The 23,780-nt window shown below is 38.7% G+C and overlaps 2 protein-coding genes across 2 annotated transcripts; one reads left to right on the forward strand and one right to left on the reverse strand.

Annotated features, from left to right (window-relative positions):
* Positions 1-1,306: 1,306 nt before the first annotated feature.
* LOC116138045 (deSI-like protein At4g17486) lies at positions 1,307-3,005 on the forward strand. The gene is made up of 3 exons (XM_031423757.1): positions 1,307-1,609; positions 1,706-1,993; positions 2,510-3,005. The coding sequence occupies exons 1-3, from the start codon at positions 1,471-1,473 to the stop codon at positions 2,782-2,784; spliced, it is 702 nt and encodes a 233-aa protein (XP_031279617.1). The 5' UTR covers positions 1,307-1,470; the 3' UTR covers positions 2,785-3,005.
* A 2,888-nt stretch (positions 3,006-5,893) lies between these two features.
* LOC116138044 lies at positions 5,894-7,508 on the reverse strand. Its single transcript, XM_031423756.1, has one exon. The coding sequence runs from the start codon at positions 7,403-7,405 to the stop codon at positions 6,260-6,262; it is 1,146 nt and encodes a 381-aa protein (XP_031279616.1). The 5' UTR covers positions 7,406-7,508; the 3' UTR covers positions 5,894-6,259.
* Between the last annotated feature and the right edge of the window lie 16,272 nt (positions 7,509-23,780).

Here is a 23,780-nt window from a genome sequence, read left to right on the forward strand (position 1 = left end):
AATTATTTATTTCTTTAATCCTTATTGGATTTTCATGTTGTGGGCGGGCCCTATCTTACCCGACATCCACTACCAACAATAATTTCACTTTCTCCATCGTCTTATTATCATTATCCTATCGTGCCCCCATTTTATCATAACATTATTAAATTTATTGAATGCACCCTGACCATATTTCTAAATTACTAATTTCATTATCTGTTATAAGATATTCCGATGATGGTGATGATGATGTTATGCCAATGCCATGACGCAATTAAATCAAATTAAAATAATAATAATCCAGCCAAAATAGACTAATGCCAACCCCATCACACGCCACTACTTCTAGTCAATTACTGTTCGGTTTGACACTCAATTGACTGCCCCTGGAAAAAAAATACACTTGGATATTTTACAAATAGAGTACACGACTTTTTCCAACAAAAGATTTGGCCTAATGTCACTTTTCCCACCCGTCAGGTTTTAAAACGAGATTTTTCTCACTCACTGTTATGGTCCGTTAGGGAAATCCGTTCCCTTTTCTTTTTTCTCCTTCGTTAACTCTGATTTTTGTTGCGATTCCAATCGATTTATCAGAATCGAACCCAACCTTTCCACCACAATCCTTTCACACAAAATCTTCAAATCAACACACAACATCACTCTTCAATTCCTTTTTCTATTAAACTTGACAAATTGATCTTAACACAAAAGGTAAAATTGTATTTTAAAACTTTTTTTGTGGGAGAAGTGTCATTAGGCAAAACTTTGGGTGGGAAAAAGTTGTTTACTTTTACAAATATCGTTGTTAATCTCTATCAGATTCTGGATAACGTAAAATCCGAACTAATTAAGTGGCAAAATCAATGCAACAATGTTAGTTATTAATAATCAAATTAAATTAAATTAAATTAAAAATTAAACACCAGTACCTTAACGCACAAGCACGAGCAAAAAGCTCGTGTAAAAAAGCTTACTGTAATGTAAGGCGCGTGTTCTGACTCGTGACTGGACTGCCGCTGGAAGTCTGGAACCTAAGTTAACTTTTGTATTACTAAAAATAGATTCTCCCATTCCACTTATCCTAAAACTTAATTAATCCACTAATTTTTATTTAATAAGGTAATTAGCAGGAATGCTCTGGGCCCACAGAGACCACACTCCAGCCAATAACTGTACGTTTAATCAAGTAAAATAATTAGTTAATTAATATTAATGGAAATTAAGTCTGTATAAAGAGACGAAGACACGAGTATAGGTAGACGGTGGGTTCGCTTTCGGCAGCAGCCGGTGGAACCAAAGTAGAAGATTCTTGACAATAAAAAATAAATAAATAAATAAAGGGAATACGAAGAAGCTCGATTCCCGAAATTACCCTCTGAAAATTCCCTTAATTTCCTACAAACAACTCATTCACTGTCACTCAAATCTTCTCTTTTTCTCTTTTCTTCCACCCAACCAAAGCAAAACAAGATTCCCACCTCAAAAATGCTGTGCAAAATGGTGATGGCGCCCCGAAAAAAGAAGAGCGGGTCGGTTCCGGTTTATTTGAACGTTTACGACTTGACTCCGATTAACGGCTACGCTTACTGGCTCGGACTCGGGATCTACCATTCTGGAGTTCAAGGTACATAAGTTTATAGCTTTTTTGTTTTTTTGAAATTTTAATTATTATTATTATTATTTTTTTTTTTTTTTGAATGAATGATGAATTTTGGTTTAGTTCATGGAGTTGAGTACGGGTTTGGAGCTCATGACCATTCAACGACGGGGATTTTTGAGGTGGAGCCAAAGCAGTGTCCTGGTTTCACGTTTAGGAAGTCAATTTTGATTGGTAGAACAGATCTTGGGCCTAAAGACGTCCGTTCGTTTATGGAGAAACTAGCAGAAGATTACTCTGGTAACACCTATCATCTCATCACTAAGAACTGCAATCACTTTTGCAACGATGTTTGTCTCCAGTTAACCGGGAAACCAATCCCTCGCTGGGTCAATCGTCTTGCTCGTTTGGGTAAGAAAACTTTCATAGAAAGCCTTCATTTTTTGTAAATTGAAATTGCTTAGTTTTGGAAAAAAACTTAATGCTTTTAACATCAGATATATATAGTTTCCCCGGTGTTAAGATTCAGTATAGTTTTTTATAACGTTTCTCTCAAACTAAAAGATTCAATGCATTGTTATGTTGATACAATAGGGATGAATGAGTAGGGAAATTGATCTATGTTGCTGGATATGGCTGCATAATTTTGTGACCAAGTTATAATTAATATGCTCTATGTACCTTTTGAAGTTTGCTAATCAAATTTAGCGGTCATTTTCTGCTGTATTGAATCTAGTATAGATGGTAATCCACTAACTGTCTCGGATTTTACCAGATGAATTGCTTAGATATTGCTTCAAATTCATGGAATAATGTTTTTGGATTTGAGTTACTTTAATTGGTTAATTTGTGCCCTTACTTTCTTTAGCAAGAAAATGTGTCTGGAATAAATTTATGCTAATTTGTTATTGTTTCAAAACTCGACAGGTTTCTTCTGCAACTGCGTTCTTCCAGCAGGGTTGAATGAAACAAAGGTCCGGCAAGTTAGATCAGACGTTCGGGTTATAGAGGGAGAAAAGAAGAAATTGAGAAGCCATTCGAGTAGATACATAGCTTCTTCTGATCCTCTTTCTGGTCAACAATTGTCATCTTGTCCTTCGGGTTCTGGGATCAGAAGTAATAGTAGACAAAGACGTTGTATTCCTTCATCTTCGACTTTGGTTCATAGTTCCTCAACGTCTACATTGAGCTTGAAGCTTTAATTTTTGTTGTGGTTTTACACTCTTTGGGGTTTTACAGTTTTACAAATCAATGACAGATGGGGAAGAATTGCGAATGTTAATTTTGCCCCATTGTGTTATCCAATCATGCCAATCTTCCTTTATGGATGTGGAAACAGCTGCCGGAAAACTTGAGCAGTGTTTCGGTTTTCTGTAAGAAAAAAAAAATGCCTCTTATTGAATAGCATATTTATGTTTTTGAAGTTTCTGGTTTCTGAATTAAGCTGCAAAATTAGAAAAAAAAATCAGTTGGATGGTCATGGATTGAATGTCACTATGAAGGGACCCCGGAGAAGAAGAATACTCAAGTTCAAATGAGGATGATTAGTTGCGGTTGCGGACATGCCTTGTGGTAGTAGGCCTGGCTGGACAGGCTGGGGACCCTGTTTACTTTATAATTATGAATTGGACCCTGTTTACTTTGATTGTACTTAATATAAGATACATATTTATCTTATTAAGGGCCCCATTCTGTTGCCTAAAAATGCTCCATTGTCGGTATTGCATACAGTGGATCCAGTTGTGCATGAGAACACAGAAGCTGGGTGGTTAGAGTTTCAGAAATTGAGAGCTCGATCAATGGTTCTGGGTTTAGTTTTTCTTCCTCCTCTGTTATTTTAGTGTTTGCTCAGAGGTGGAAAAGTGGAGTCGAAGACTATCAATATACGGGTTCGATTAAATTTAAGCAGGCCTCAGGCCTGGACGATTTAGGGACTATTTTTGATCTGGCCCGTTTGAGTTCACTAGCCCCTTATCGATTTCTTGGTCCAATATCACCTTTTGGGTTTTTATCATAGAAAACGACAGCGTACTGTGGTTTTTTTTTAATTTTTTTCGAATTTCTCTCATTTTCACTCTGTTTTTAGTTTAAAGATTATATGTTTATGTTGATGTTGGGGGGTTTGAATATGACTAATATAACATTATTAATTACAAGAATAAAATAATAACCACACCCCCACCCCCACCCCCCCTTCCTAAACTTTGTAAACAAACAAAAATATAAAATAAAATAGAAGTATACTTTATATAGTACATGCATGGTACTTTCTCAGAAGCCAACTTAAAGTAAAAGATTCCTTCGAAGAATATTAATATAAATTCTATTCCATTTGAATCCTTCAACTTCATATTGTTACCAGTTGGTTCTGTTTTGCTGTCCAACTAATTTGACCTTTCAAGCAACCTTTTACTTTACCACCCACAAAGAGACTATTCAACCCCACCCAAAAAATTTTAATACTGGGCTTATTTCTCATTGGGCCACGTATATATTTTTATAACCCTTATAGTCATAGTTGGTTGTTCTTGAAAACTAACCCTGCATATTTTATTAACTTTTGCAATTGATATTTTTGGACTGACCCTCGGTTTTAATTTTAACCCGAGGGGCAAAATGTGACACAACTTGGCTTGTTTCGATTTGCCCTTGTGATAATTTTATGCAGAACTTTTCCCCCTATTATACGGAGTTTAAAGTCACAGATGTCGGCTGTAATTAAGCCATGATAGATCACTAATGAAACCAGCCCCATTAAAGGTTTAAAACTCAATTCTAAGAAGCTTACGTTAAATTATAACCACACGAAAGTTTTTACTCGTTCTTCCATTTCAAAGTCATAATTAATTGCAGCATTATGATCAGAGAAGAACCTAAAGCACTACAGACACATAATGAACAATGCATAAATTTGAGCAGTTCGTTGTCTTTAGACATCATTATTGTTGCTTCAGCCTTAATACAAAACTTGATGATGGTTAATTTCAAAATTTTAGGTCTCGTTTGGATCAGGGGATTTTAAAATTCATAGATTCAAAATCCATATATTAAATAAATTCTATTGTTTGGTTTAAATATAAAATCTATGGATTATTGATTCAAATTTTCATGCATTTGTGTTTGGTTAGATGAATACAATTCATGGATTTGATAAATAATTTTCAGCTACCTTTTATATCCAAAACTAACAAAAATTTAACTTTCATCTAATTAAATACATAGCATATTAGTGTCACAAAGCGCTAAGCATTACAAAATAAGTTTTTTGCAAATAAGAAATTAAAAATAATTAACTAAAGAAATGAACACTCATAATCACTCTCTAGTATGCTACGAAGATGTTGATGATGTAAATGTGAAAAGCTTAAAAAGAGAAAACGACGAATATATTTCTTTTAATTAAAGTAAAGAGTAATTATTAGTTATTAAATTATTAATAAGAATAGTATTAGAAAATTAAAATATTAACAAAATTTGGTAAAATCCCACCTACTATGTTAGATTTTAAACCCTAAAAAAATGAAGGATCGTGAAAGGTGATAGATTTTTCAAAATTCATGTATTTTTAATTTTTTTTTTTTTTATAAACCAAACAAGAATTTTACCAAATCTATAGATTTAACGGAATTATTTAGAATCCATCAACGTCAATGTAAACGTGGCCTTAGATATATTTTGAATCAAGTACTTCTCTTTAATTAATACATTTGCGTGTGTGACTGGCAATCAAGCAGATTTTCTTCTTCTGGTTGTACTAATCTCTTTTTTCAGGCTTTGATTTTAATTTGTATAGACCATGTTACATGTCTAACCAAACCCCGCATTAAAATTATTGCTTAGAGACAGGCTCACATAATTAGGAGACATTAATTATGAAGTGTGAACATAGTTAGTAGAATCAGAAAAGTCGTGTGGATGCTAGTTAACACCAGCTACCATACGCAATCTTGTCCATAAAACAAAGCTACGTGTGAAAATGAAACGAAAAATCAACCGTCGATTTTTTTTTTTTTTTTAATCATTTCTTTAGATTCACGAGACAAGACTGACTGTCCTCCACCCCCACAAACAAAAACAAAACAGAAGCATCTGGTCAAAACCAGTCAAAACTAATCTGAACCAATTTCTAACCAGCTCTTTACAATTCGGTGCCGTTTTTGAGATTACTTTTTCAGAGATCGAAGACATTGGTCAATTACATTTTAACGGTTTAGATTGGTTAAAAAGTAAAATTTGAATTGGAAAGTGTACAACAGCAGCAACAAAGCATAAGCCATGAGCTAATCACATTACCCAATAAAACACAAAAAAGAAAGAGCCCCACTTCACATGCATCTTGTCCTATTCTTTGGGTTGGGAATTTCCCACAACAATTACTGTTTCAATCATAATCATACAGCTCATACTAGACCCAGATCGGAATTTAAACTAAACATTATAAACAGAGACGACCAAAATAATAACAATAATGGCTTCCATTTTTATTTATAAATTGAAAAGAAATTTTATTAAATTCGAAATAATGTTAGATCTAATCGAATAATGTATACATCCATCTCTCTCTGTATTTTAATTCAACTTTTTTATTCTATTTAATTATATGTTCAACAACAAATGGGGTTAGTTAGTAATTAGTGAGACAATTGAAGATTACCGAGAACACGAAGCTTCATAAATTCATTTTTTCCAAACGTAAATCAGCAGTGAGAAGCCATTAGGTCCAGGGCGGTTCAATTCACTTTCTTCTGTACTAGCCCATTCCATTATGGAAGAACTGCACCCAGAAGAAGAAGCTGATGACATTGAAATGGACGATGAAGATGAACTCCTTGCTGTTCTCATCAAACTTTTCCTCATTTTTCTCCATTCAATTCCACTCATACCGAAGCTGCAAGAACCTTGTTGCAAATAATGACCACCGTTTACTTCTTCGTTATGTTGATGATGTGTTTCTTGTTCTTGATTGTCAAGATTTTCGAACCTGAACATAAACACTGCATGCCCGTTGTTCATGTCTTCAAAAAGCCAATTATAAATGTCCCAAGAGACTTGTATTGGAACTCCATCAACTTCAATCCTCTCATTTCCTCTAAATTTCCACTTTAATCTCTTTATCTGCAACACCCTTTTGTTATCAACACTAAAACTCAGCTTCGCGTCGCTGTTGACACTACAATCTATCGAAATCTCTCTCGTTTTGCCTCCAAATTTGACTTTTGTGGTGTACGCTTTGTTGCCAAGAACATGCTCTCTTCTCAAAAGAAGAACTTGAGATGCTCGCTCTGGCTTGTGAGCTTTGGTTTTGGCATAAGCTTCCTTTGAAGAATCACCAACAAGAAGGGCAATTTCTCCATCGACGACAACTGCGATGTAGAACCCGGATTCCGGTTCGGGTCCGGATCCGAATTTAGCTCGAGAGAGGTCCCAAAAGATTTGGATTACAGATGTTGATGAAGTGTAATTGACGAGCTTTTTTGATCCATGTTTTTTCCAAAAAATAAAGGGCTTAATATGGAGGTGAAAAGATAGAGTTGAGGGATCAGAGAGAGAATTATTAGAGAAAGAAAGAGGAGAGTTCGTGAAGTCAAAAGGATGAAGATTGAGATTAAGAGAGTGACCAAAGAATGTTTTTGACCACGTGAAGGAGAAAAGCCCGAGGCTTGTATTATAAAGGCAAGTCGTGAGGTTTAACTTACCGGAGATTGGTGGTGGTGGTGGCGGCGGAGGAGGAGGAGGAGCCGGTAAAGCAAGCGGGTGGTCGGAGGCGGTGGTGGTTGGGAAGAAGCAAGCTGTGAAGGAAGAATTTTTGCGGTGTCGGGACATCTCTTTGTTTTCTTTTCGTGTGTTGGGTTTGAGATTTGTTTTGTGTATGAAAGAAGGGGTTTTTGAGTTGAAGCTTTATATTATGAGCCAAAGGCTGGGAGGTTTTATTTTTAAGAGCAAAAAATGAAGGACAGAAAGACTCAAATCAGGAGGGCATGACTTTCTCAACAAAGAAAAGAGTCAAATCAATAGACCAATGCGTTCAAAGTATGAGAAAATTAAAAAATAAAATTAATCAAGACTATCTCAAATTAATTTGGGATTAAATTAAACCCTAAATCAGTAATTCCCAAATTAAATACTCATCAGATTACATGGTAACATCTGGTAAGTAGCTGAGCAATTTGGGCATGCGGTCAAAGTTTTTAAATTAGATTGCTTCTTACATAGTTGACTTCAATAAATTTTGCTTAACAAAATTAGCATAAAGTTTGACCATGCCCTTTGAGTAAGATATAAATTAACCTAATAGGATTGACTTTAATCTATGTGAAATTGTGCATGCATCAATTAACTTGTCAAAATTATCATCATGTAATTAAGGAAATTAATTACCATTCATGCACCTTAACGTTACACAGGAAAGGATTTTAAGCTTTGTCTATGTGACAATTATGCTTTGCTTGCTAGTTTCAATACGGGTGTCTACGCGTCTTTATTAGAAAAATATTGAATATGGTAACAAAGTAACCGTCAAAATAACTTTATATTAGACACTAAAATTAAGAATATTTGAATAATTTCATGAGATGCTTCGTTTTGGAACCTAATTAACTAATCTAATTGTTCATGCTAAGATTTGCACAAATGAAATGTGCTTAGATCCCTTGGTGAAATATATGCAAGGGATTGTTTGGAATCCCTGATAAGATGCAGGATAAATGAATAAATTAAAAATACAAATAACAAGAGATTTTTAAAGTGATTCGGTTATTTTTTATTTTTTTTAATGACTAGAGTGTCTAGATCAGTTTACGCGTATCTTAATTAACTATCAGGATCCATTGAACACTCTATAAGTCCAATGTTCTAGATAAGTTACAAATAATGTGGTAGGTAACCCCAAGGTGGTTTAAACTCAGAAAGTCAATGAAGGGAGCGAAGTTTTTTACCATCAAACCAACCCTTTGAGATTTAGGATTATTATTTTTGTATTGTTTTCTGTGTTTGTTTTTCCCTTTCACGTACAAGTGTGGCTTACAATAGTAGGAATGAAAAATATCCATAATTTGAATAAAAAGTAAGCTTATATATTGTTTTAATGGAAAACAAAAGATGTAAATCTGTGTTCCGGAGATTTACGCATAACAATAGTCAACTTATTAATTTATGTTTATTAATCGCATATTAAATTTGTTAAGGATCCAACATACATGAATGCTGGTACTACGACCAAACTGCACCAACTTTACCAAAGAATCACATCTTAGTAGTAGAGTACCAACTCAATTATAATTTTTTTTTTTCGTATCTAACAAATTTATGAACCAACTCTTTAATTTATACTCTATATTATTATATAGCAATTATAGCGTACGTAGAAGTATTCCGGGGATCCTTCAAATTAATACTTTATATTATATTTTATTTATGTAACACAAAAGGAGACCAGCTAAACTAGTCTTGGTCTTCCCAGTTCAGTTGAAACATAACATGTGAGATTAATAAACTTGTATTTCAAGTTGGAAAAATAAATTTCTGTTATCAGAAAATCCCAACCACTGGATTTGCATACATTGTACTTTGACCCCATTATCATCATCATTCTGGTGAAAGAGAATGACAGGCAACCGTCTGATCGGTACCAGGGGCTTCTTCTTGGTTCACAAACTATACCAACCAGCACCGGTCCCCAGTTGCTTTATTTGTAGTTATGAAAGTGTAATTTTTTGTCTGCTCAACAAAGGGACTGCTTTAAATTTGACAGGTAGTACGTATGGACATTTGAAATAGTACCTCTTGTGTACCCATTTCTGGTTCTGGATTTTAATTAAATGGAAGACCGAATTTTCGGGGCTGATAGTTACTAGATTTATGAAACTTCCAGGAAAGGTGAAGCAATTATAAAAGCACGGAATTTGTCTTTACAATTTTAAAGTCTAGACAAATATTATGACTTGGAAATTGGACCCAGTCGTAATATAGAGTACGGCCACTTAATTTAAGAGCCTTCAAAGTCGGATAATTGGATCTGGATCTTCAATTTAAACGCTTTTGTGAGTCTTGGGGCATTTGAAAACACGAATGGTCCAAGTAAATTCCCGTGAAAAATATTTGTTAAATATAAAAATAAAATTTTACTTGACTTGTTTCTTTGATTTAAAGACTTTGACTTTTGGACCGAGTGAACTATTACTGCTACTACAAAGTTCAACCACCATTAAACATTATTATTCGGCAATTATAAAGTTATAGTTTTAATCTGTTAGTGTTGATACAGAAATTTATACCAATCAGCGAGATTCAATCGATTTTATCGGGATCAGAACTGATGTGGGTGTTATTACGGGTAATCAACAATGAGTAAATGATAATGTCAGAAAGCAAATGACAAAGAGAACTTTTAAAGTGGTTCAGCGAAGTTAACTGCCTACGTCCACTGTGTTTTATGTATATGCTGTGAGAGCTTATAATATAGTTATAATTCAGAATTCGCACCTGCTTCCTCATAGTTTTAGGGGGTTTATATGCAAGATTTACATAAAGGAAATAGCGAAATTAAGGAGATTACAAATGATTTGAATCACAATTCTGATATCCTTGCGATCAAGCACTATGATCGCGCAATGATAACTGTTGATCCAATCATTCCCACGATATCCGAGATCTGATGTAATCTGGGGATTGATTGATTAATTCCTGAGATTGTTCACAACTAACTTGTGCTGGGTTGAGCTACGGCTCGATGAACTTATGCGGGGTCAATCAATCATAGTCGCCGAGGTCATTCTGGGTCGAGCTACATCCTTGTGTTGGCCCAAGCTTGACGAAAAAACCACACACAACATTTGCCCCCTAGTGTTCGATGCTCGTTTCGGGCTTCCAAGACTATCGCTTGATCTGACGCCAAGCTCGGCTTCAATAGTGAGTCTCTAAGTGCGTGTTCGATCCGGCTTCCATGACCGACCTTAAGTCTGGTCGACGTTCCTCATGCTTGGACACTATTACTTGTGCCACCTATCAAAACTCAGAATACAAAAAGTTAGGGTATAAATGTAATTTATGCGTGGTCGTATCACACTAAATGCGACAACCTTTATTAGTTAGGTTTCGTCGCGCGTGGGTCACAATAGTTGTTCACGCGCAAAGTTGAGGAGTCGTGCGATGACGATTATCATTTTTTACGGTTCGTCGTACCTTGTGGATGGTCGACACGTGGCCACATCCAAGGGTTGAGATCGCTCAACGAATGAAGCGCTAGGATCAGTTGTGAGTTGATGATCGAGATTGAACTTCACCCTTTTGGTCTTCCATGCAAAAATCACTATCAAAGGTGGCGAATACTTAGAACAGCCATTATGAAATTTCTTCCACCCTCTTGCTTTTCTTTGCCATTGCTCTTACGACGTCGCGGTGGTCTTTCTTGTGAGTTCTTAGCGCTCTTCTTTATTCTGGTAAGACTTCTTTCTCTTCCTTGCTTATTTTTCTAACTTTTGTGCTAAAGGGTGGCTGATATAGTGGCCACATTGGATGTTTTAAGATTTTAGTAGGGTTTTTGGAGTGTGTTTCCGACAGTCTCAGGTTTCAAAGGGATTTAATCACAATGGCCATTGGTTTCTTGGGTAGGTCGAGTGACTTCGTTGTGTTGTGCGAGCTATTTTAGGTGCTTGAGATGGAAGCGAATGTGGAATGGTCGTCGAGTTGTTCAAGCTCTAACACATGTTTGCTTTTTTTTTTTTTTTTTTTTTCAGGTACCCAGAGTTGAGTTACAACCATGTTCTCGTCTAGCAATCGCACAATATATCGAATGTTCGATTCACCGGTTGGCTTGACAGTACTAGGGGATGTGTCCCTCGAGATATCTAAAGAGTTTGTGGCTAGAAGCTCAAACCCCTATGTTGCGGGCTTGTTTGATCATGCTTCGATCCAACTGGCTCATTCCCTGCCATTTTCAGCTCATAGGCTCCGAAAAGAGCCACAATCCTCGATCACCCTCAAGGATCCTAAACGCATCAGAATGAGCTATGTGGCATAGCTCAACTTGATGGCCCCAAGAGAGCACTCTCAGAAGAAACCTTTGGCTGGATGGGTGGCAATTTCCAAGACTCTCCTCAGGTGCGAGGTATCCAGTCCCCCGCACCCTTTCATTGATAAAGTGTTAAGGCGGTTCGACATCATTTCTCTTCAACTAACAGCCAATTCTTACTTGATCATTACCAGGGTATACATCGCGTACATGATCGTTGAGCTAGGTGAGTCGTTCGTCAAAGAGCTTGTCCATGTGTACAGGCTCAAAAAGGGACAAGGCCAGTCGCACTACCTTTCCCAGGCGAGGAAAGTACGTTTCAACGGGCTGATCGATATCCCAAAGAAGGTCCCACACTGGGATTCCTAATTCTTCTTCTACGAAGCCAGGACGAGCAATGTCTTCGCTCCAGAAGCGAGTAAGGCTTTGGTCGCTCGCATATGCGAGGACAAATTTTGAGCTTTGTTTCATTATCTAATCGAATTACTTTCTATTGCAATTAACGTCGAGCAGAACTATCTCCCTACGGTTAGCTTGCAAAGGTTGCAGTGTTTTAGAGATCTTCCTCATAGTTCGCACAACGTCCATGAGCTTCTTACGCTTCCTCATCTAAAGGCGTACAGCTTTTGTAGGGACGAGACTAGATTTTTAGCGCTTTTGGAAAAAGGTAAGTTGTTGCTTACTCGTGTTTGATTTCTTGCGCAAATTGATCACAAACTCGTTTCCCTTTTTCCTTGCAGAAATGTGGGTTGAAAAACCCAAGAGCCTTAAGAAGAAAATGGCAGTGTCGACGACTCAACGGACGGTTCAACATTGCTCATCTCCAACTGACATCATTACCTGGGTATACATCGCGTATATGATCGTTGAGTTAGGCGAGTGTAATATCCCACTTGAGGTATGTACTTAAGATTTTCTGTATTACTTAAAGGATTCACTGTTTCAGCTTCAATTGAGTTTGTTTGTTGTCATGGTTGGTTGGTGAGTCTTTAATTTAAAATGTTATGTTGTATTGGTCAAGTGTTTGCCTTGGTTTGGTTGAAATTTGGTGAAGTTTGGAAATTCGAGCTTCGCCGGGGCGAAGAAGAAGCTTCGCCATGGCGACAGATTGTTCTTCACCACGGCGAAGAGCCTAACAAAAAGTTTTCTGAGTTTTCTAGAGAATTCTTCTTTTGGGGCACAATGACCTTTTTACCCCTAATTAGTAGGAAAAGTGGGGAGTAAAATGTAAGGAAATTTAGTAGAGATTGTGGTTGGATGGGAGTGTATTTGTAAAGAATCAAAGGATATAGATGGAATTTCTAAGGAAGTGCAAGGGCAAAATGGGAAAGGATGATTATAATCTGAGCTAAAAAGGGTTAAGTGTAGAGAAACCCTTTAGTCCATCCATTTCCACCTCCTACTTTCTCCCAATTTCTCCATCCAATCTTCTAAGATTTCTAAGGGGTTTAAGAGAGCTTTTGAGTAATTTTGAGTAGAGATTTCATCTAAAGCGTCCTAAGGTAAGGATTCTTGCTTTAGATGTGAGTTTGCTTATAGTTATATTGAAGTCTTATTTGGTTGTTATTGCTCTTGTTGTTGTTTTGAGTTGTAGAGAGAAGACAATACCACAAAGGAAAGGAAAAGTGCTAAAGAAGTCACTTTTTCACAAGGTAAGTAAATCCAACTAACTTGAGTTTTGACTAAGCTTTTGAGTAGAGATTTAGAGATTGAGTAGAGATGTATGCTTGTATAAGTATGTTATGTTGTTGAGAATTGAGTTGAGATGAATATGTATTATGAGAAGTGTTTTTGATGTGTGATGAGAGATGGAAATTGAGTTGAAGTTGGAGGAGTTTGTATGAATATTTTTGGGAGTGTTTTCCTTGGCAGGAATTATGACTATATGAGGGAGTTTTTCTCCCATTTTGGATGATTAAAGAGAAGAGTAGAGTTATTGATAATTAGAGTTTTTGGTATGCACAAAAGTTGTTTGATGAAATGCCTAAGTGGAATCTGCCCTGTCACAATCATGACTTTCTGAGTAATTTTTGGGTATGTTACAGATTGAACTGGGTTTAGACCAAAACGAATTGAACCGGGTTGTAGCCTTGTCTCTAAGCTTTAAAACGAGACCAAAATCGTAGCAATCCGAGGTATATAACGCAAGTTATGCCCTTTTTAGCCTTACCTGTGCAGAATGACTGTTTTGATGCAATCTTGTATTTGGCATTTTATTAGTGCATTAGTGACCATGAGCTATCTATACACATTTGTTTATATACTTAAGAAGTAGCTTGAGACATAGTAGAGAATTTGAGTATAAGCTACTTTAAAAGCTAAGAGAAAAAGAATAGAGTAGGTTGTGCGATAGGGAACCCATGAGTAATGGGTAGAGTATTCCTGCATATACGCCGCATTGAGAGAGCGGCATGAGTATGAGATAGAGAAGTGGTGAAGCCCGTGAGAGTGCATGCAGATTAGGGCTATACCCGAGTACCCGAGAGAGAGATTATACACTCACATGGCCAAGGGTTCCGAATCCATGCATAACCGAGTCCGATCGGCTAGAACGAGTAGAGGTCACGTAGAGCAGGAGCGAGTCCCGGCCGTGCCCCCGGTAAGATGGGGCCGTGACTTACTAAAGAGAGTTAATAGAAAAAAGTTCTAAGAAAGAGAAAGAGAGAGAGAAGTACCAAAGAGAAATTGAATGAGAAGTTGTAAGGAAAGAATTAAAGAGAGAGAGTTACGGGGATAGATGAGTAGAGGATTTACTTACTGGACATTGTTTTAGTGCTCACCCCGTTATTTCCTATGTTTGCAGGATCCAGGTGAGGACGCGGTCCGATGGACGTCGACACGTGAGGGGAAGCGGTTACACTGTCCACCATGTTTTTGATATCTTTTGTACATATTATAATTTTGTTTAAAAATATATATGGTTGTCAAGTACATATGCATATGTTTAAATAAAAGAAACATTTGGGCCTAATTCTTTACACTGTTTTATATGTATTTTATTTTGTATATTATATGAGTACTTGAGTAGAAAGTGGCTGTCACAGCGAGCCATCCATCAAAGAGGTTGTCCACTTGTACAGGCTCAAAAAGGGGCAAGGCCAAACGTACTACCTTTTCAAGGCGAGAAAAGTACGTTTCAATAGGTTGATCGATGTCTCAAAGAAGGTCCCACACTGGGATTCCCAATTCTTCTTCAACGAAGCCAGGACGAGCGATGTCTTCTCTCCAGAAGCAAGTAAGGCTTTAGTCGCTTGCGTACACATGAAAAAATTTTGAGCTTTGTTTCATTATCTAACCGAATTACTTTCTATTGCAGTTAACGTCGAGTAGAACTATCTCCCTGCAGTGAGCCTGTAAAGGCTGTAGTTTTTCAATGATCTACTTGACAGTTTGCACACCGTCCACGAGCTTCTTACGCTTCCTCACCTAAAGGCGTACAACTTTTGTAGGGACGAGGCCAGATTTTTAGCGCTTTTGCAAAAAGGTAAGTTGTTGCTTGCTCGCATTTGATTTCCCAAGAAAATTGATCGCTAACTTGTTTCCCTTTTTCTTTGCAGAAACGTGGGTTGAAAAACCAAGAGCCTTAAGAAGCAAATGGCGGCATTGGCAGCTGCCTAGAAGGCGCCAACTGCTTTGGTGACAAAGTAGCCCGCAGATGCTACCGGTACGAAGCTTGCTGGAGGCAGCTTGTGGAAGGCCTTGCGATCGCCTCTAAGGCGTGGTGAGAAGAGTGTCACCAGGCCCCCTAAGGGACCAATGAAGAAGACGTCCGAGCCAACTATAGGCTCAGGAAAAGGTAAAGCACCCCAGCAGCACAATGACTTGGGGAAGAAGAAGGTAACTGAGCCCCATAGGGGCTCGGGCAAAGAGTTTTCCACGCATGTTGGCGGCCTTCAGAAAAGCGCAACCAAGTAGAAGCCTGCCCCTACGAGTGCGACAACTGCTCTAGGGGGGAGTAGACTTGGCTTGTCCAAGCCAAAGAATAGAGAGACAAGCGAAACGACCGAGGCTGAAGTGAATGCTTTGATCGACCAACTCCCTGACCATATCGGTGTTGGGGTCATAGTGGCCAGGAATTGTGTCACCCCATGAACATTCGCGGCCGTCAGGGACTCAGATCCCTCCTAGATATTAGCTTTAACCTACAGTTACGCGGCTAAGGTACTGTTAGCTTGCTTCCCTTTTTTGAATGCTATTTTTGTTTCTTGCTCGCTTCTCACTTTTTCATTTCCAAGTTGCTATAGCGAGCTGACTCTTGTACGAAGAATGCGGCCAAACCTTGGAGGGAACTCACAAGGGATGGATGCTGGTGGAGACAGTACAAGAGACTGCCCTGGCTAGGGTCGAGGTTGCGGAGAAGGGGAAGGAGGCTAAGCAAACCGAGCTTGAGTGCCTTAAGGAGGAAGTTGCGACCTTTAGGGTCAAGGAAAGGAAGTTCCTTGACAAACTCAAGGCGAGCGAGGTTGCTCAAAGTAAGGCTAAAGCTAAGGCAGTGGAGGTCAACCAGAGTTTGGCTCAGCAGCGAGAAGCCAACAACAAGCTAAACTCTGAGCTTTCCTTGGCCCAAAAAGCAGCAACGAGCTGAGAGGTCAAATTCAAACAGGCTTCGCTCGACCTTACCTAGGAAATGGGTGATCGGCAAAATGCCAAAGTTGAGGCCGAGCAACTCAGGCTTAGGATTGAGGAGCTGAACAAAGTCGTCACTACCCGATCTTGGGAGACGTCGGTCTTCCTTATGCAGAAATTATGGGAGGCTCATCCGTCGATCGAATTTTCTTTTCTTCCACGAGCTTATCAGAAAGAGGTCGACAGGATGAAGGTCGAGACTCAAGGGATGACCTATGTGTCCTTGGATGACTCCGAAAATGTCAGCGACGGCCAAGAAGAGGTCGAGAAAGGTGGCGAGGAGGCTAGGCCAAAGCTGGAGGTCGAAGTCCCTATTCCTTTGACAACAATCCTCTCAAGCGAGGTTCCCAGACATGAGGTTGAAGACAAACGCCATGCTCTCTCATCAGCCTGAAGAATCTTACTCTTTTTTTTTTTTTTTTAATATTGCCCCAATGTAACTAAACTTCTAATTAATAAAAGAATATTTTTTAACGTTTCTCTTTCGAGCAATGATTGTTTCATTTTTGCGGAGTCATTTAATTTGTCCTAATCAAATTTTGGGACCCGAATTTTGCTCCAGTATGCTTCTTTAGGAGCTTTTCAGATTTTTTGGGAAAAAATCTTTAGGCAACGTCTAGCATCGATTTCGAACTCGTTGTTCTTTTCGGGCTTTCGTCGTCGGCTTAAGGCCGAGTTTTTTCGATGTGCTTTTTCTTGGATTTTTCCAAGTTTAACTTCGTTGACCTGGGATTTTCAATCCCAATATGTGAGGAAATATGATGTGATGATAAACCTTGATTTTAGACTTTACTGTCCCTTTCGAGTTCTTTGGTCGCTGGCTTAGAGCCGATTTCCTTTGACATGTTTTTTCCTTGATTTTATCCTTAAAGAGTTGGATTTTAGCGTGACTTTTTCGAGGTAAGATGCCTTTCTTGGACTCTTGACTCCGAGTTTTCTTTTAGAATTTCATCGCTTAGGTCGCGATTTATTGATCGGTAGTTAATTGTTGATGAACTAAAAAATAAAAATTATGAACAAAGCAAATACTGAATAATACCTCTCTTATTGATCAAGTGTTTCGGTTGAAACTAGCCTTACAACAAATGTAGTTCATAGAAATAATTAGAACCCGAGCTGCATATTAGGAATACCTTCCCAAGTGCTCGGCGTTTCAAGCTCGTATTATTGCTTCGCCATTAAGGCGTTCCAGGTGGGAAGATCCTAGTGCAAGCTTTTCAGAGGTCCTAAAATGACCTTCCCATCTCGGTCCAAGTGCCCCTAAGTTCGGGTTTTGGGTACCTTGAACGACTTTCATGAGAACCAGATCACCCACTTCAAAGTCCCTGTTTTTGACTTTGGTATTGAAATACCGCTTGGCCCGCTGTTGATAAGAGGAGAGCTTTAACTGATATATGACCCTATGTTCTTCGATCAGGTCTAACCTCAGGCGGAGTAGGCATTTATTGGCTTCTTCTTCCAAGATTTCTCTTCGGAACAAATTGATTCCTACTTTGAGCGAGACCATTACTTCACATCCATAAGATAAAGAAAACGGGGTTTCGCCCGTGGAGCTCCTGATAGTCGTTCTATAAGACCATAGAGCTTTCGACAGCTCGTCGGCCAACCTCCCTTTAAGGTCGTCGAGCTTTTTCTTTATGGTATGCTTGATTACTTTGTTCATAGCTTCTACTTGTCCGTTGGCCTGAGGTCGGTAGACGACTGTGAAACTCTTTTTGATGTCTCGTAGAAGGTCTTGAAATCTTCGCTATCGAACTGTTTCCCATTGTCAGTTATTATTGTGTGGGGAATTCCAAACCGATAAATGATGCTCTTATAGACAAAATCTTTCAGCCTATTTGACGTTATCATCGCTAATGGCTTGGCTTCCACCCACTTGGTAAAGTAATCTATGACAACAACCGCGAACTTAACGCCCCCTTTTTCCTAAGGGAAGGGGCCAATAAGGTCGATGTCCTAGATCGCGAATGGCCAAGGGTTTGTCAGAGTGGTCAATTCTTGCCGGGGAACTCGCGAAATGTCTACAAATCTTTGGCATCTATCACATATATAGACATAGTTTACTGCATCATCATAAACCGTTGGCCAATAGTATCTCTGGTGCAACACCTTGTAATCTAGAGATCTGCCCCTGGCGTGGTTTCCGCAAATGCCCTCATGTATCTCTCTTAGAACATAATTTGCATCTTTGTGGTCAATACATCGCAGCAATGGTACATTAAAGCCTCGCTTGTATAGTTTATTGTTGACAAACGTGTACCGAGCTGCTTTTGTGCGAGTGTTCTAACTTCGGTTCTATCCTCTGGCAGTGTGTCGTCCTTCAAGTGGGCCATGATTGCATCCATCCAGCTATATGTTAGACTTGTGGCTAGCACCGAATCTTGTGAAGTAAAGATACTTAATTTTGGGAGGAATTTAACTAGGATTGAATCGGCCTTCTCATTGTTTATTGTAGAGGCCAGACGAGCTGGTGCATCTGCTTGTGAGTTTCTCTCCCTTGGAATCTAGTGGATAGTAAAGGATTTAAACTGTCTGAGCTCGGTCTCTACTTGTTGGAGGTACCTGTCTTCCTTTGCCTGGTACTCTTCGGTAACTTGATGGACCATGAGCTGTGAGTCACTATAGATCTTGATAGACTCTGCCACCATTTCTCTGGCGAGATGAAGACCTGCTAGCAATGCCTCGTATTCAGCTTCGTTATTGGAGGCGTTGAACCCGAACCTTACTGCTACTTTGATTAGGTCTTCCTTTGGACTTTAGAGCAAGAGGTCCGCTCTGCTCCCTTCTCATTCGAGGAGCCATCAGTCATCACTCTTTGGTTTCTGTTGTTCGATCTCTTCCATGGTATCTATCTCTGGCGGGCTTGCCTTGGCGTCTGGCTGATAAGAGAACCCAGATATAAAATCTATCATGGCTTAGCCTTTGATCGACGTCCTTAGGATATACTTAATTTCGTGCTAGCTCATCTCTATTGTCCACTGGATTAGTCTACCCGATGCCTCGGGCTTCTGTATTATTTTCTTCAAAGAGAAGTTCGTCAGCACATGGATAAAGTGTGCTTGGAAATAGGGTCTCAACTTTCTGGCGGCAATAACCAGGGCGTAGGTGAGCTTTTCCATATTTGGGTATCTTGTCTCCGTGTTGAACAGTCTCTTGCTCACATAGTACACAAGCAATTGTATTCCTCCTACTTCACGTACCAACGTCATGCTAACGGCAGATTTGGATACCGATAGATACAGCAGTAGCGGCTCACCTTGGATGGGCTTTGACAACAAGAGGGCTGCCTGAGGTGTTATTTCAGCTTTTGGAAGGCTCTCTCACACTCTTCTGTCAACTTGAAACCTTTCTTCCCTTTTAAGGTCTCAAAAAATGGTAAACACCTGTCTATGGCTTGGAAAACGAACCTGCTGAGGGCAGCCACACGTCTAGTCAGCCTATGTACCTGTTTAATGCCAGTTGGGCTTTTCATGTGGAGCAAAGCTTGAATCTTCTTTGGGTTAGCTTCTTTACCCCCTTGGTTTACGAAGAAGCCTAGGAATTTTTCGGAGCTCACTCCGAAAGCACATTTAAATGGATTGAGCCTCATTTGATACTTTTTGAGGACGTCGAGCATTTCCCTTAGGTGCTCAATATGACTTTTAGCAACTTTTGATTTAATGAGCATATCGTTGATGTATGCTTCCATGGAATGACCGATTTGATTGGCGAACATCTTGTTTACCAAATGCTAGCAGGTAATGCCAGCTTTCTTGAGGTCAAATGGCATTGTAACAATAAATTCCATGATAAGTAATAAAAGAAGTATGCTCTTCATCGGGCTAGTGCATTGAGATTTGGTTATATCCCAAGTATATGTCCATAAAGCTAAGTAGTGCATTTTCTACCATTGCATCTATAAGCTGGTCGATCTGTGGTAGCGAAAAGCTATCTTTTAGACAAGATTTATTTGGATCCATGAAATCGACGCAAGTCCGCCTCTTGCCATTTAGCTTCTTGACTAGGACTGGGTTGACGAGCCAGTTTGGGTACCTGACTTCCCTGATGAAGTTGATTTTTAGGAGCTTGTCGCCTTCATCTGTGAGTGCTTGAGAACGCTTTGCATCCATGGCCCTTCTTTTATGTCTTATGGGTCAAGCTTTTAGGTCGAGGTTTAACTTGTGGCATATCACCTTGAGGTTGACAACCATATCAGCATGCACCTACATGAATACATCGAGATTCTTCTTCAGGAACTCAACCATATTATCGGCCATCACTCTGCTCAAGCTATTGCCAATCTTCAGTATGCGAGTTGGATCCTCCACACTAACACTTACTCCTATCAGCTCCTCAGTTGGTCCCGCAGTGGAATCCACTTTGTGGTTGTGAGGATCTATGGAGTCTTCTAGCGGTTCGGGGTTTGGCTTGGATTCTGCGATGATCATGGTCTTGGGGTGCAACCATTTCTATGCGGAGTTTATGACCTGATTAGAACATTCTCGTGATTTTTTGGTGCAGCTCTTGATTGTCGCAACTCTTCCGAGAGTCAAAAATCTCATTACTTGGCAGCGCACCGACGTGATCACGCTTAAATCATTTAGGATTGACCTTCCAATGATGACGTTATACGTAGTTAGGCATACCAGCACCAGGAATTTGACCATCATAGTTCTAACCTTTGGTTCGGCCCCCAAAGTTACGGGGAGGTTGATAATACCTTTGGGAACCAGGCTATCCCCGGTGAACCCATAGAGTGGCGAAGGGCATGCTCGCAGATTCCTTTCTTTGAATCTCATTCCTCAAATGGCTCCCAAGAAAATAATGTTTGTTGCACTCCCGTTGTCGACCATAACCCTTAATACTCTTGAGTTGCCAATCCTGACTGCGATTACAATCGCGTCATGATTGTGACGAGGGCATGTTTTGCACTCGTCGACTGTGAACCGTACTACCTCGCTTTCCTGTTTGGGCAGCTTCTGTTTGGAACTCATTATTTGAGGGACCAAGTTCGTTCTGGCCTCCTGAGCATACTGCTCGCGGGCTCACCTCGAGCTTCCTGCTATATCCGATCCTCCATAGATTATATTTACAAAGACCTTGTTGGGGTTTGGCGGAACCTGTTGATAGTGATGCAATGGGTCGGGTTGGGATTGGGTACCCTTTGGCCCAGGCCCAAGCCCGACCTCATAACACAGGCCCAAGCCCGCCACGAGTATGATAAGCAAAGTCCAAGCCTGGCCCAACGGGCTTTTTATAACCTCAGGCCCGGCCCAAGCCCACCTATTTTTATAATGTCATTTTTTAAATATTAATAAATTTCAAATTTTTTTTTTATATTTTTAATTTTAGAAACAGTTTTTAAATATTAATTTACTTTTGAATACTTACCAAATATATAAATAACATTCGACAAAGTGCATTCATCCATTTTTAGAGTATAACATAACCAGAAGAGCAACAATCAAATTGAGACAGTAAAATTTGAACAAATACAAAACAATAAACTCTATCACAAATTTCTAAGTTGTTGTCTCCTTAAGTTTTGCAAGCTCTAGTCGGGTAAGTCTACATCTCTGCAATTATAAAATACATAAGAAGCATGCAACACATAAAAGAGTAAATATCTAACCAATTGCATACCTATTCTTCGTCATCATAATTCCTCTTCTTCGTCATCAGTGTCATCAAAAAATGTTGAGAATCATTGTTGACCTAATAAGAATGCAATATATACATTAAAAGACAATAAGACAAATACATTAAAGAAATAAAAAATAATATATTAAAGACAATAAGACAAATATGTTAAAGAAATAAAATTTTGATATAATCACCTTTTATATCTGCCCATAATCAATTTTGAGCACACATCAATGCTTCTAATGTATCTGAATGAAGTTTGTTGCGATGTGGGCTTACTATCTTCCCACCCGTGCTAAATATAGACTCAGAAGCGACTATGGAGACATGAATAGCAAGGATGTCTCGAGCAATAGAAGAGAGGATTGGATATTTAGGCTCATTTGCCTTCCACCAAACCAATATGTCGAAGTTAGGAGTCCCAGGCAAAAGTTTTTCCTCTAAATAAAAATCCAGTTCTGACTTTCCTTTGATAACATTTGATTCTTGTGCAATATACATCTCAAAGTAGCTAATGGACCCGTCCTCCTCACTACAAGGAATATTAGTCTGAACAGAAGGTGCTGCATTGGGAGGAGGTTGACTACTTCCTTGCCTAGATTGGTACTAATCAAATAAATCTGACAAGAATCCTTGAATTCTCATAATATGATATTTACTATCAACTCCATAGATCCGAGGAAAAAAAATACTCTAACGATTTCATTTTGTATCTAGAATCTAAAAGACTCGCTACCCCTAAGACACCGTGAATCACATCCCAATACTTGCTAAATTTTTCAAGCATTTTTGTTGCCATATTCCTTATCAGATCATTCCCACATCTAAGCCAGCTAGACAATGCAATTCTAATTTCACAAAATTTTTGGGAAATAAATATTAGACGTCGGATATTTTGTTCCAGAGAACAAGTTTGTGGCAACATAAAATATTTTCAACTTTGAACAAACTTGTTCTACCAACTCCAATTCCTCCTCAGTTGTCAAACATCTATATTGTGGCTCACAAAGCTTTAAATGAAAAAACACATCTTTGTAAATGAAAGCAGTTTCAAGCATTAAATAAGTTAAGTTCCAACGAGTCTTACAGTCAAGAGCCAACTTCTTTGTACTTTCAATGCCTTCTTGATGTGATGCTTCAACAAATTTTTGCTCTCTTTTAGGACATGCTGACCAATAAGCAACACTCTCACGGATTCTTGCAGTTGCTTGTCCAATCACTGATAATTCATCTTGAGCAATTAGATTCAGAACATGCGCACAACAACGCTTATGAACCAATGAACCACGTAGCATAAGTGAGGCACTTGGAAGTTCGTTTAAGATATCTTCAACAACTACATCATTGGTGGAGCAGTTATCAATCGTCAATGTCAACAACTTTCTATCAATATTCCACTCATAAAAGTAGTCCATCAATGCCGCAGCAAGCACATCTCTAGTATGTGGGCAAGGCACATATACAAATCTGCAACATTTATTATACATAAAAAATAATATTAATATAGCTACAAAAATTGTATTAAAAAATAAGAATGATACAACCTTAAAAGATAATACCCTATGAGTCGACTTTGTAAGACCTAGTTGTTGTCGATAAAGTGTGATGTGATCGTCATATATCCTTTGTTTTGATTGTTGGTAGTCCACAAATCCAAAATGATAGCAATCCTACTCCGGTTTTTGTTTAACAATTTCATTGCCTTCTCTTTTTCTACATCATAAATCTTGAATATGTCTTTCTTAATAGTATTTCTACTCACAACCTTAAACAACGGTTGCATGTTGTTACAAAATCTTCTAAACCCGTAATGATCAACCATGCTCAAAGGATATTCATGTAGAACAATCATCATTGCAAGGGCCTTCCTCACCAACTTTTGATCAAGTTGATGCGAAGTTAAGGTCATTTGTGAGCTTGAACTTGAATCCTCTCCTCGCG

The sequence above is a fragment of the Pistacia vera genome, unplaced genomic scaffold (genome assembly GCF_008641045.1).
Source record: "Pistacia vera cultivar Batoury unplaced genomic scaffold, PisVer_v2 Contig338, whole genome shotgun sequence".
Lineage (NCBI taxonomy): Eukaryota > Viridiplantae > Streptophyta > Magnoliopsida > Sapindales > Anacardiaceae > Pistacia > Pistacia vera.

Coding starts and splice junctions, on each gene's coding strand:
- LOC116138045 (XM_031423757.1), top strand. CDS start 1,471: ATGCTGTGCAAAATGGTGATGGCGCCCCGAAAAAAGAAGAGCGGGTCG. Junction 1,610..1,705: donor CTACCATTCTGGAGTTCAAG/GTACATAAGTTT, acceptor ATTTTGGTTTAG/TTCATGGAGTTGAGTACGGG. Junction 1,994..2,509: donor CAATCGTCTTGCTCGTTTGG/GTAAGAAAACTT, acceptor AAAACTCGACAG/GTTTCTTCTGCAACTGCGTT.
- LOC116138044 (XM_031423756.1), bottom strand. CDS start 7,405: ATGTCCCGACACCGCAAAAATTCTTCCTTCACAGCTTGCTTCTTCCCA.